Here is a 12,926-nt window from a genome sequence, read left to right on the forward strand (position 1 = left end):
CTATAAGTATGACTTTCGTTCAAGTTATGGATGCCATTACAGTGGTGCAGCTGTCAGTGTTGTCATCTCAGTCTGAAGGTTCGATTCCTGCCTGGGACTTTCTATGTGGAATTTTCATGTTCATGCAAAACGAATAACCTAAAAGGGAAGTTTGTCGTTCTTAATATGGATGACTAACTTGTGCGCTTTGTCCATAATGTAAAACATTATGTTCAAGCAAGAACATGCAATCCTCCACACAAAGTTCCAGGCCCCCTATCGAACCCAGAAGCTCCTGATTTGGAGATGACAACGCTGGTTTGGAATCTGCACCATTTTGCTGCCTTAATTGCATGAGTGTCTGACTTATATAACTTTTAAGCATGTCATGGAAGAGCGATCAACCGTGCAGTGGTTGGCATTATTGCCTTCCAGTCAGAAGGTTCCAGGTTTGAGACTCACCCTGGAAAGGATGATGTTAACATCCTAGATGAAAAGCCATGTCAAGAGCAAGAATTGAACCTGGAACCTTCTGACTGGGAGGCAACTACACTAACCACTACACCACAATGCTCTCTTCATTAAAAAGTTTAAAATATAAGTTATATAAGTCAGACAAACATGCAATAAAGGCAGCACAACTTTGCAGTTGCTAGCGTTGTCATCTCACAATCAGGAAGTACTCGGTTCGATCAGGGGCTTGGAACTCTGTCTGTGGAGGATTGCATGTTCTTGCTTAGAGTGTGACTTTGTCACATTTACGACTACATGATGTTTGTTTTACATCATGGACTACATGCATAAGTTAGTCATCCATATGTTGGACAACATATTTTACTTTTAGGTTATTACTTATGCAGGAACATGCAAATTCCACATAGCAAGTCCCAGGCGGGGATCAAACCCAGGACCTTTAGACTGTGAGACGACAACGCTGACAACTGCACTATTGTGTTGCCTGCCATAACTTGAACGGAAGTCATACTTATAGCATGTCGTCAAAAATAGCACAAAAAAAAGTAATACTTCTTTAATGTCGTCTGAAATATGACAAAAACGTCATACTATAGAATGTTGTCCAAAATGTGAAAAACAGTCCCTAACCCCTAACCCTAACCCTGCAGATTTTGGTGTTAGTAGCAAATATTTGGCAGGTTTGACATTTCTATAATCTGCATATCTTTCTGCCAGGCTGTTTCTTCTCACAATCGGTAGCTTCCAGGAAAACTTGACAATGAATCTATCACCTGTCATCTTTCCTAACCATCACTGGAAGAACCGGAATAAAACATTTCTGCCAAAGTGGAATTTTATTTGTCATGCATACAGTATATTCCTGCCAGCTTGCTGCCCTGTTTTAGATTAAGGTTTTAGATAAAAGCTTACACTACAAAGAAAAAAAAAAAAAGTAATTTTACAGTATATGATAAAGACACATTTTCCACTTAGAGAGAAAGGCTTTGGTTTGGCTGCAGCATCCAAAAACTTTTTCAGTTCACAGTGTTCTTAGTTTCATGCACCAGCAGAACAACAAAAGAAGATTTACTGCACATCATCTACTGGATCAAGTCAAGATGTCACCTTCAAATCAAAGACGCTTAAGCTGATTTCTGAAGTGTAACAGCTCGATGCGTGCGTGTGTGTGTGTGTGTGTGTGTGTGTGTGTGTGTGTGTGTGTGTGTGTGTGTGTGTGTGTGTGTGTGTGCGCGCGTGCGTGTGTATGTGTGTCTCTCACATACAGCATGCTCAAATGTACACACAGACACACACGGTGACTCACAAACATATTGGAAAAAGGTTCCATAAAATCTTTCATATGTAGGTCATGGACAGGAAATAACAATGTTTATAGACTCATTCTTTTTTTGTTTTGCATAGTCATAAGGGTGGTCTGAGGGCTGACCCTGCACTTCTGAAGGCTGTAATCAGGATTTTTGAGGCCCCTCTAGTGGTAGTGGAACATAAAGTGATACGTGAATTGATGAGACACGTGTTGGACTTCTACAGAAAGTCTATAAGGCACACTGATAGCAGTAAAAAAATTAAATCAACTTTTCATATTCTCTTTTGACATTTTCCAGTATTTGTTAGAGACACCGAAGATGAAGAAATTATAGAGTAAAAAAAAAAGGTTATTAAACTGGGGCAAAATAACATTTCTATCTGCAAATTGTGTATATATGATACAGTTCTGTGTATTGACAATAAGCATTGACATTGTTTGTAGTTCTATTTTTTCTCCATATATTTCCCTTATGTTAGAGTTATTGTTACTGTTTTGGACTTAGAAAATGTCATCTTACCCGATTTTATCTATAAAATATTCAGAGATAAAAAGGGTTTAAACCCTTTCAATGGACTTTAAGAAAAATGTCAGTATCTAAGAGTAGTTCTTTTCAGGATATGTGCACAGCTAACTTGTGAGATTAAGGTGGATAAAAAATACCAGAGTCTACACTCTGCTTTCCTTCATAATATTTATTCTTAAAAATGAGTAAGCAGACAGTTCATGTGTCCAGTGAATACCAAAATGTGTGTAGAACAGTACAGAACAGTAAAACACCTTTCATTATATTTCTATAACAACATGGTTTGAGCATATCAAAAGTCAAAACAAAGGAAGTATTCTTTTTATTACAGCAATTCTTTTTTTTTTTAAACTTTTTTCAGTCTCAAGAAATATAGACCACAGAGTTCTAGAAAGAGTTGTAAAAATATACATCAATATGATCAGTGTTAAACGGCAGGCTATAATTTCTGATGCACACAACTATTAACTTGTACAAACATCAGTGAGGAGGTGATAATGTCATAATGCAACCACACCAGAGGGACCAATCACATGTTTAAGAGGACGTCACAGCTTAGACAGGAGGAGCTTCAGTCACTAAACACTTCCTCGATTCCCCTCATTACTTACTCAATCACACACTTCCTCATCTCATCAATTCCTTATTTCTTCCCCTGCTTTCTTTGCCTCCTCCTGAAAAACTGTAAGAGAATATTTCATTCCCTCAGATGCTCTCCTCTGATTGCATTTTCATCAGGAAACAAGGACACGGGAAAGAAAAGAAGGGAAGCGAAAGAGTTGGACAGAGAAAGGAAGGGGGGAAAGACAACTCTGAGTCATTTGAGTGCTGATGGGATGAGGCTGCAATGGACAGAGATTGATCTGAACAATGAGACCAGCTCATTGTCACCTACTACAATTACACCGATGACAGGAAAAGACTGCGCTTTCACCCCTGCAGCGGCTCAGACAGCAAAATTATGAGATGTATTTTATTTAGCGAGGTTTTTAGTGTCACAAAATAGGTGGCAGAGGTGCAAATCAACCGCTGAAGTTTAAATGTGTGCTGAAATGTAATGCATCACAGTTTCATACAAGACCGATGTCATTGTTCAAGCACTCCTTGTGATGAAAAGAAGCAGAGAGAAGTGAACGAGGCGGACAAACACAGGTTGAAGATGAGAAGGAGGGACAGTGGGAGAAAATCAGAAGGGGACAAGGGACTAAAGAATAAAAAGAATGAGGATAAGAAGGCAGATGAGGTTTGAAATGCTCATCTGATGGGCGTCCTTCTTCTCCTCTACAGGCGGAGCAGGAAATAAAATTGCAGGGTTGGAAGCACATCTATCTGTCACTCTGTGTTAGGCTCAGCATAATTACTGTGAAATGACAGATATCCATGACTTATAGGAGGGCGGCTAGAGGAGAGAGAGGTGTGTTTTGAGACTCAGCCTGCGAGTCACACAGCTATTTGTAGCCATGTAAGGAGATCCAGAGCTCAAACTAGAAAATTGAAGATTTCTACAAGTGTGGGGGAGGGTGGTTGGTTTTAATGTTTAAAACCTGGATCTCTTTGTATTTACCCTTCAATTTTGCTGTAACCCTCACAAGCAGCGAGATTCCGTAAAAAAAAGCGAAGCCATGGGAATCTGTAAAACCCAATACCCAAGAGCCAATACATGCTGTCATAATGATCAATGACCAAAGAATATCATTCAAATACATTTAGTAAGCGTATGTTGCTGTGAAACAACAATGAATTCAAGTAAACGAGAAAAACTCGAGGCCTAAAAATGTTCCACAGCCCTCACAGTCGCAGCTAGTTCTGATAGGGTCCGAGATTTTGATGGCAAAACTCTTTATATATAATTAAAAGTCTTACTTGCAGGGGTATTCGGTGCCCTCCTATAGCCTCAGTGCGAAGACATACTTCAGTGTCTTTCCTTAACACGCAAAACTATGTAGAATGGTCCCCAAGCTGCTGCATCTTAGATAGTCACATTTGGGTACCTAGTACCTAATATTGAGGCACAGCACTTTGCCAAGAAATGTACATTGTAAGCCTTGTTCAACACAACACAGCGGCATTGTTCTAAAGGCACAGACATAAGTGTGACCAGTACTGACAAGGTACCAAGACAGGTTTTAACCATATAATGTATGTCATCAAACAGAATTTAAAATATTAACAGTTAGAAAAGAAAGACAGCTTTAGTCACACTGTTAATCGAAAACAACAAACGTGTTATTTAAAGTTTGCGCAAAAAGAAGCAGACTACGTAATCGTGTGATAGCTTTTCCTTTTTTTTCTTTTTTTTTTTACAAAACAAAAATAACGCTCCGAGTCATTTGTTTCATTTCCTGTTTTGTATGGTGGCTGAGAATGTTGTCGTGGGTTTTGTTTGTTGGACAGTGGGCAGCTTGGTCGGTCAGTCAGATGGTCAGTTAGAAATGCGTCTCCTTCTCTGAGATGGTAGATATTTTCCCATCAACCTTAAGTTTTGCATCATTGGCAGCGTAAGGACTGAGGGCAGCGTGTTTCCCTCTCATTTTCAGGTCCGGGCTGGGAGTGGTCAACTTCTTGATTCTCTGCAGAGAGACGGACAAAGAAGGGAAAAAGATCATCTCTATCATTCTCTTAAAATAACATTTAAATGCCATTGACACAGTAAAACAGCTTTTTGTGCTACTGTAATATCAACTATTACTTCATTTGTATCAATTAAACTATTTTCATTGTTATCTTTAATTTCATGCTTTGCCATTTAGTCTTGTCTGAGTGATCGAGTGAACAGAACAGCATTGAGATACAAGGTAAGTTAGGGATGTAATGTCTTATCAAATAAAGTTTTTCGTCCAAGCATCTGCTGAATTTGATACTAACTGGCCAAATAACTTGTAAAAAACGGAATATCTGCTGTAATATCAATCACCTGCATGTACAAATATCTAAAGTTTTATTGTATGTCATGTTGGTCTCACTCCAGACCAAAACTTCACTGATACATTCTTCACTTTTCATCATGCTTCAGGTCTACCAAAGGCCTGAGGCCACAACTGATCATCTCCCGTCACAAACCCGCAATTTGTTTTTGTTTTTTTATCCTCCCTCTAGCCATGATGGGGAATCATCCAACTAAATCAGAATGCCTCTGAGACAGTCAGATGGGAGAGATACGCCTTCTCCATCGTTTAGACTTATTCAATACAAACTAGGAATGGGATCAACTAAAACCTTTCCTCAATACCAAAACAGCTCTCCTTTGAACAACAGCTACTAATTCACTCTCCATTTAAGGCCTAACTGGTGTCAGTAACAGTCCCACAGTGAAACATCTGTTGATGCTTTCCATTGCTGTTTTGTAGAAGAGATTTGTACACCAGGACAAGATTTTGCATTATTGTCTTAACATTTTTACTTGGAAAGATCATCCAATGACAATCGTTTTTATGGACGCTTATTGGACAGAGTAGTGCCCAATTTTACTTCACTTATGCAGAAGTAAGTCCAGACCGTGAATGGAAATTTCTTTCCAAGGTAGGCCTAAAAACCTGTATTGTGCAAAATAAATTTAGAGAGCTGAGGAGTTGCTTTGTGTTATGAAGCAGGGAGGAGGAGGAGAGAAGAACGAGTCAAAGGCTGACAGAAAATAATTTTCATTTTATAGATATTTTTTTTGTGCAAAGAAGAAAAATATGTTTGAAGCCTAATGCAAGGTTTGGATAGTGGAGAACAAATGTTTAGGGAACGACCACGGCTGATTGGAGGCTGCTGATCATCTACAGCCTTATCTGATTTGTGTGATATGCATTACAAGGATTACGTTGAATTCCACACAAATTCAGTGGCTAAAGTCCCATATAGAAGAGTATATACATAAATAAGTAATAACTTTGATCCGCTACCTCATTATTTAGGGGACAGCTCTGGAATTTGAATTATTATTAGTATTTATCCATGTGGGTGTTTTTTACCTCAGAGAAGGTGCCAGGAGTCTTCCAAATCTTCCAGATCATCCCCACAGGGATACAGACCATCGAGGACATGGCCATGAACCAGCCAATACCATAGCCCCAGTCAGGGTAGGTGTACACATTGTTGTACTTTAGCGGCTTGTATTTAATCAAAAAGAACAAGAAAATTGCCTGCAGAAAAATAAAAGACACATTATGTTAACAAATGTTGTTATTTAGATTGTAAAAAATAAATGTATTTGCTTCATTGATGAACAAATGTCATTTGCAGGACTGAAACCGTTATCATGCTGTAAATGTGTAACATGGTAATATTTTCCCCTAAATCCAGGTATCAATCAAATGTTGTTTTTGCTTGCATTAATAATCCTAAGAACCTAAATCACAAACAATAAATCAACAGTGATTGGCTACAAAGTACAGCTATATTTTTACCCAGTTATATGTCATGCATAAAAACTGCACTGAATTTGAACCCCAAAATCCATATAAGTCCATCTATCCATGTAAATAAATATGAATCATCTGCACGAGTCTGTCCCTCAGCACTTTTGTGCTTATCTCCATGATATGCTGTTTGTTATTGCTGATGCTACTGCTTCACATGATTTTGTGTTTGGACTCACAGCACAGATGCCCGGGGTCAGGATCATCCAGCACCATTTGATGAAGAAGACAGGTTTGTAGCCAATCATGTCCTCAATATTTAGGTAGAATCTGTCACTACCTGAAATGTAAATGAGTGTCACTCAGAGTTTCTGCATGTATCATCAAAATAATGACATGATTGATGTCTTTTGACAGTTTAAGGCTGTCTAAAAAAGGTTGTTGACGTGATATGGATAAACTCCAGACTGCAACTTTCTATCGAGAGAGGAAAAATAATTTTATATTGCTTTATGTCAAATAGACTTGTTGTCAACAATAATTTAAATGTATGGATATCTAAATCCATTGAATAAAAGGACATACTGTTTGTTTTTTCTTTAGTCATGTCATCACATGCACAATACAGAACAGAAATAACAGAAAAAAAGGCTGTATATGTCCTTAAGAAAAATAAAAAGTCACTGTTGTAGTGCCATTCATTTAATTTTTTTTAACATCAAAATAAAATGATTTATCTGCCTTGTACAACATCAAGAGAATGCTGCATGTGTTTGATTCCATTCTCCAGCAGAGGGCAGAGAAGAAATATTATTTAATCAAAGACGGTAAAAGCATGACACAAGGTTTTGTGCAATGGTCTGTTTTCTGTGCTGAAATGTGTAAATGCTGTAATCTGAAGCGGTAGAAGTAAAACAAAACAAAAATCTGATGACACTCCTTTGAGATTTCCTGCTTAGGTTTGAAGATGAAACTCTCATTCTTACCGTACACCCAGCCGATACATATGGACTCAAATATGGCCACAAACAGCAAACACATCCCGCTGGCAGCGTACGCGTCAAACAGCTGGAAGACGTACATCCCACCCTGATAGGATGAGACGGTGTCAGTTTTCTGCCGCAGCTCAAGTGGATAACATCAAATATGAAATGAATCAAGTGGGTTCGATTATGCTTGTCAGGAATTGATGGCAAGGACAAATCCACACTGCAACCTCCCAGCACTGTTTTTTCTTTTACCTTACTGAACATTAGGATTTGACCCAATTTTACAGTTCCCTGCATCAGTAGGTTCACGTCAAAACCACTGAATATTGTTTTTGTGAAACATCTATGCCATCTGCTGTGCTTTTTGTTTTTTAGTTGTTTTATATAACCTCCTAAAATTGCTATTTAAACACCAAATACAATCTGTCATACCCAATTATGACTTTGATACCTTGAGAATATTTTAAAATGATCTACGGAAGGACAGCAACTTCAGCCTTCAGCATTATCTCATTTTTCTTTGTTAATTTGTGCCAATCACGATGAGTCATCCCTGAACCAATAGTTTTACTTTTTGACAAATACTCGAATTTACATTCTTGCTGAGAGGAAATGATACAATTCACATGTCTGAACAGTGAAAATAGAAGTCCTGCCAACAGCTGATTAGTTTAGCAGAGCCTAAAAACAGGAAACTGTTAGCTTAGCCCTGTCGAAAGGCAACAAATCCACCGAAACGCTCATCTAAAGGTCACTAATAAATATGGTACATCGTGTCTGATTAATTTGTACTTTAACACAGGGTGTAAAGACGTGTGCTGTGAATCCATCTTCATATTGAATGGTCAGATCGACATCATGTGTGGTATCTCCCACAGAACTTTCCATTGCTTCAGTACCAATGGTGGTCTTGTCTGTGAAGATGCTCAGTGATTCAGGTCATTGCATTTCTAAGTTTTCCAAAGGCAACTGGACTTGCTTGAGGACCTTGAAGACACTTTGCCTCTCATCCGAAAGGCTGCTTCAGTTCTGACAGACTTGTGGGGAGTCCCAGTCTTTTAACCTCTTGTTGGGTCGTTAACAGCCTAACACCCCACTAAAACCCCACTAAAACCCTACCCAGGCATCGTGTGAGTCACATGAGTCATGGTGTGGATCGGTGTTAAGCTGCCTGCATGGGGGTGAATCTCAGGATTGCATTGTAAATGCTTAATAAATGGTGTTGTGTTCCACCCCCTCTGTTTGGTGATGGTCGTTCCAGTTGAAAACTCAAACCATCAGTCTTCCCTGGTTAAAATGTGCACATTGCTGTCCTGGAATGAGTGTCCCTTGTCCTTCAGATGTAGGTGGACTGCTGAGTCCTGACCTGAGGAGCCGGGTGTGTTGTGCCGTGATCGTGTGGTGGTCTTGCATTTCATCATCCACTCTACCTACTCTACCTACACTCAAGACAACTTATCTGTTCTTTCTGCTCTCACTAAAAGGTTCATCATAAATAAAACCTCACATGAATCTGAGAGTAGGGTTACATCACAGCTCTAAACCACTAGTAAACAGCTAAGAATATCAGAATATATTCTATGCACATCTTTCAGCCAAACATTGAACAACACTCCCAGGAGACCTTTTGAACTGTGTTTAATCCTGCTCTCGAGTCCTGGTGCCATTTTATTCAAGATGGCTCTTTGGCAGCTGAAAGAAATAAAGTGTCTATAGTGGAGGTAGTGGTGGAAGACAAGTGAAAGCACAGAAAATGTATGTCAAAGTGACAGGTAGAAGAGGGGGTTTTGACAAACTAAAGTCAATCCACCGGACATTAAAGACATAAAAGACAAAAGACTATGAAAGTAAGAAAGAACTGTACTTCAGTAAAGTATGGAATTCTTCCCCTTGTTTCATGGCCGTTATGAACCACTTTACAACAGTACAGTGTGTTTATACTGGGGGTGGAATACAGTGCTTATATAGACATGAAATGATTTTAGTGGAATGAAGACCTTCTTGATAGTGTGAAGAACCAATTCTTCTTCAGTATTACAACATAAAGATGAAAGGTCTTAAAGGCACAGCAGGGCTGCTGCTAATGTCACTCTTGACCACAGACCTTAAAGGCTGGAGACAGTGTCAAACACAAGAGATCTCGCAATGATTTAAAAAATATAATCCATGAAAGATGACAGTGGATTACAAAATCAAATTATGTCAAATTTATTAATAGATCAAGCTATTTAATTATCTTAATCTACTTTTGGACTGCAAAAAAGGTTCACCTGCTTTCTATGACTAAGAATAATGACCATCATCTACAATGTACCTGTCTGGATTTAATCTTAGACTCATGTGATGATGATGATGATGATGATAACGATGACTCGACTAAATAGAGGGTCAAAATATGTACAATTTAAAATGTGTAGTCATAGAAAATAAGCAATCCTCTCAGGTGGTTTATGAAAGTAAAGCTGTACTTTAATGTAAAACCCCTTGATTACAAATAAAGGTAATGGGCTCAAAATTTAATAGTCGTAAAAGGTTTTAGGAAACTTTAATTTTTCTTTATCAACAGCTTCATAGCTGTAAACTATAAAGTTGAGGTACAGCTGAATCCTCCCAAATGTGGCTAAAAACAAGCTGGAACGGAGCAGACTATGTAGCTGAGTCTTACCTCTGTACACATGATGAGTCCAATGAAGAAGGAGACTATCGACATGCCGAGAATCAGATACTCTCTGCGGTAGCCCCTCCTGAAGGTTTCTGGGTACATGTCCACCACAGCTGTCACTAAACTCTCCACACACACAAACTGAGAAACAGACAAACAAATTCATTTCCATGTACAGAAAAAAATATATTTTTCAATTCAAGAAAACTACAGCTGTACAGCCTGGTTTGTTGATAAAAAGATAGTACAGTGGCTTAGAATATTCTGAGGATATTAAACATAAACATATACACAGAAAAGTGTGACAAGTGTGGCTTATGTTTTTTCCACAAGACACATTTTGGTGTCTCAAATTTTCACAAAAAGTTGTTAAAAAATGTAAGTAAATGTCATTAATGTATTATCTTTTCTTTTATAATGAAATAAAAATGAAGCCAAGCTTTTATATTATCTCCAAATATTCAAAATTTGAAGATGCGCAATATTGATATGTGAACCTATATCTTAATTCATGATAAGTGGCAGCGACACAAAGAGACACAGCTGAGCCGATTATTAATATGGTTTGGGCATTACGACTGATTGGTTTTAACAGTCAGTTGATAAAAGCATATAATTTGTGATACATAAAGATTCTGATCTAGTGTCTTCTCATCCAGTTGCTGCAAGTCAATCTTTAAAATCATTATTGAAATTTGAAACTGGCATCAGCCAATGACATCACCTGTGTGCCACCCGAGGGGGATACATAAGTAAATAATCAGCTATAACTGAAGTTCACTTACCTCTTTCTCCATCAGTCACATATTTACATTCAGGATCTTACCCAAATGGTAATTTCAGGAGCAAATTGCATTCCTTATAAACATTGCAAGGTGCAAGTTAGTGGCCATGTTTGGTTTTGTACGAGGAGGTGTGACAAAGTTCTCACTGGATTTGAAGGGTGGTCCACCACCCGAGTCCATCCTGACTGAAGTCCTCATATGTGTTTTGCTCAGGTCTTAGGTCTCAGCTAGTCGTCAGGTTTGTCCCAAGCTTGACTTGTAATTTGCATTTTCACACCAGTGATACTCACCTGACTGTCCAAGCCTAGGAAGATCAGCATCATGAAGAAGAGACAAGCCCAAAGTGGAGACAGAGGCATCATAGTAACAGCTTTGGGGTATGCAATGAAGGCAAGACCAGGACCTGAATGACAAAAAAAAGACAAACACAGGTTTCAGTTTTACTGGTCTTTGGACAAAAGTGATCACAACTTATGCCACAAAGATGGGGTTTTAAGGTTCCCTCTCTTCATGTTTTGCATAATTACTTGATTCTTATAATATCATTAGTTTGACTTTTGATTAGTTAGAGCGATGTCCAATATCTTTGATATCAACAATTTTGCATTGTGAAAATGGTCACTTGTTCTGATGAAACTACAGAGTTATTTCATTCTGCATTACCACCAGGCTCTATGGACCGTTTGAGCATCTTCTAAGACACTGTTTTGTTTTTCAGCTCTCAACTTTATGGTTTTGTTTAACTGTTATAGCTCTTCTTAATCTCATTTGTAGCCACAACAGGCCTTCAAATAGTTATAAAAACCTGCTGAGGACTACCTGCCCAGTACCAAACAGCAGGTAAACATAGTTAGCATTTAGCTTCTATACAGTGGTGCTATTTGCAGCAAAAGGGGCAGATATTACCCCGTTTGTTGGGCTGAAACGGAGCCAAATAATGAGTGAATATTGGACTGAGGTAGAAATAAACACAATTCCTAATGAAAACTTAATTAAAAAATAATAATAAAAATAAAAATAATAAAAACAAACAATTACTGCAGTTTTACTTGTTAGGACTTGAAGTGTTTTAATTATTATATTGTATTATTAGTTATTGTACTATTGTTAGTAAATAGTTGTGGTAAGAGCAGGATTATTCCACATGTCAAGCCATTTGTTAAAAAAAATATTACAATGGAGGAAAGTGTACTGGCTCATGATATACAATAAATATAGATATAAAATCAGGACAAGGACAGATAACTAGCTAATTCCATTGCCAGGGGGAAGCACGGAGGTTGCAGCATCATGCTAGAGGAGGGACTCTCAGCAGCAGGGACAGAGAGACCAGTCCAAACTGAGGGAAGGATGAATGCAGCCAAATACAGAGAGGTCCTTAAAGAAAAGCTGCAGCAGATTGCATGTATCCTGAGACTAGGGCGATGGTTGACCTTTCAGCATGACAATGACTTAAAGCATACAGCCAAGATAACGTTGGAGTGTCCTTCGGGACAAGTCCCTAACTTCCCTTGAGTGGTGCAGCCAAAGCCCTGACTTAAACCTCATACAACATCTGTGGCGAGACCTGAAGATGACACTTCACAAATGTTTCTCATCTAATCTGACAGAGTATCTGCCAAGAATGTTATGACAGCTTGTAGAGACTAAGCCATTGAGACTTGAGCTGCCAAACCGGCCACTTCAAAGGACTAAATCACTACTTTACTGAATAGGATTAAGAAAGTTCTCAGACCCTTCATTTTATTGTGGTATAGATTTTGTTTTAAATTGATAAAAATGTTTGCCCATCAATCTACACCCCATAATGATAAATTGCAAACAAGTTTTTAGAAATGTTTGCAACATCGAAAACAAAA

The 12,926-nt window shown here is 38.3% G+C and overlaps 1 protein-coding gene across 1 annotated transcript in view; it reads right to left on the reverse strand.

Moving 5' to 3' along the window:
• Positions 1 to 2,439: 2,439 nt before the first annotated feature.
• Positions 2,440 to 12,926, reverse strand: part of slc6a11b (solute carrier family 6 member 11b) — a 28,061-nt gene continuing 17,574 nt past the window's right edge. The window contains exons 10-15 of the mRNA XM_069690884.1: positions 11,358 to 11,470; positions 10,286 to 10,423; positions 7,618 to 7,720; positions 6,871 to 6,971; positions 6,245 to 6,415; positions 2,440 to 4,858 (exon numbers count right to left, since the gene is read on the reverse strand). Coding sequence (XP_069546985.1) covers positions 4,715 to 4,858; positions 6,245 to 6,415; positions 6,871 to 6,971; positions 7,618 to 7,720; positions 10,286 to 10,423; positions 11,358 to 11,470 — 770 coding nt within the window. The 3' untranslated portion in view covers positions 2,440 to 4,714. The remainder of the gene's footprint in view (positions 4,859 to 6,244; positions 6,416 to 6,870; positions 6,972 to 7,617; positions 7,721 to 10,285; positions 10,424 to 11,357; positions 11,471 to 12,926) is intronic.

The sequence above is a fragment of the Brachyistius frenatus genome, unplaced genomic scaffold (genome assembly GCF_029030835.1).
Source record: "Brachyistius frenatus isolate BFR_SWC_R1_liver_20210118 unplaced genomic scaffold, ASM2903083v1 Contig_10, whole genome shotgun sequence".
NCBI classification, from domain to species: Eukaryota; Metazoa; Chordata; class Actinopteri; family Embiotocidae; genus Brachyistius; species Brachyistius frenatus.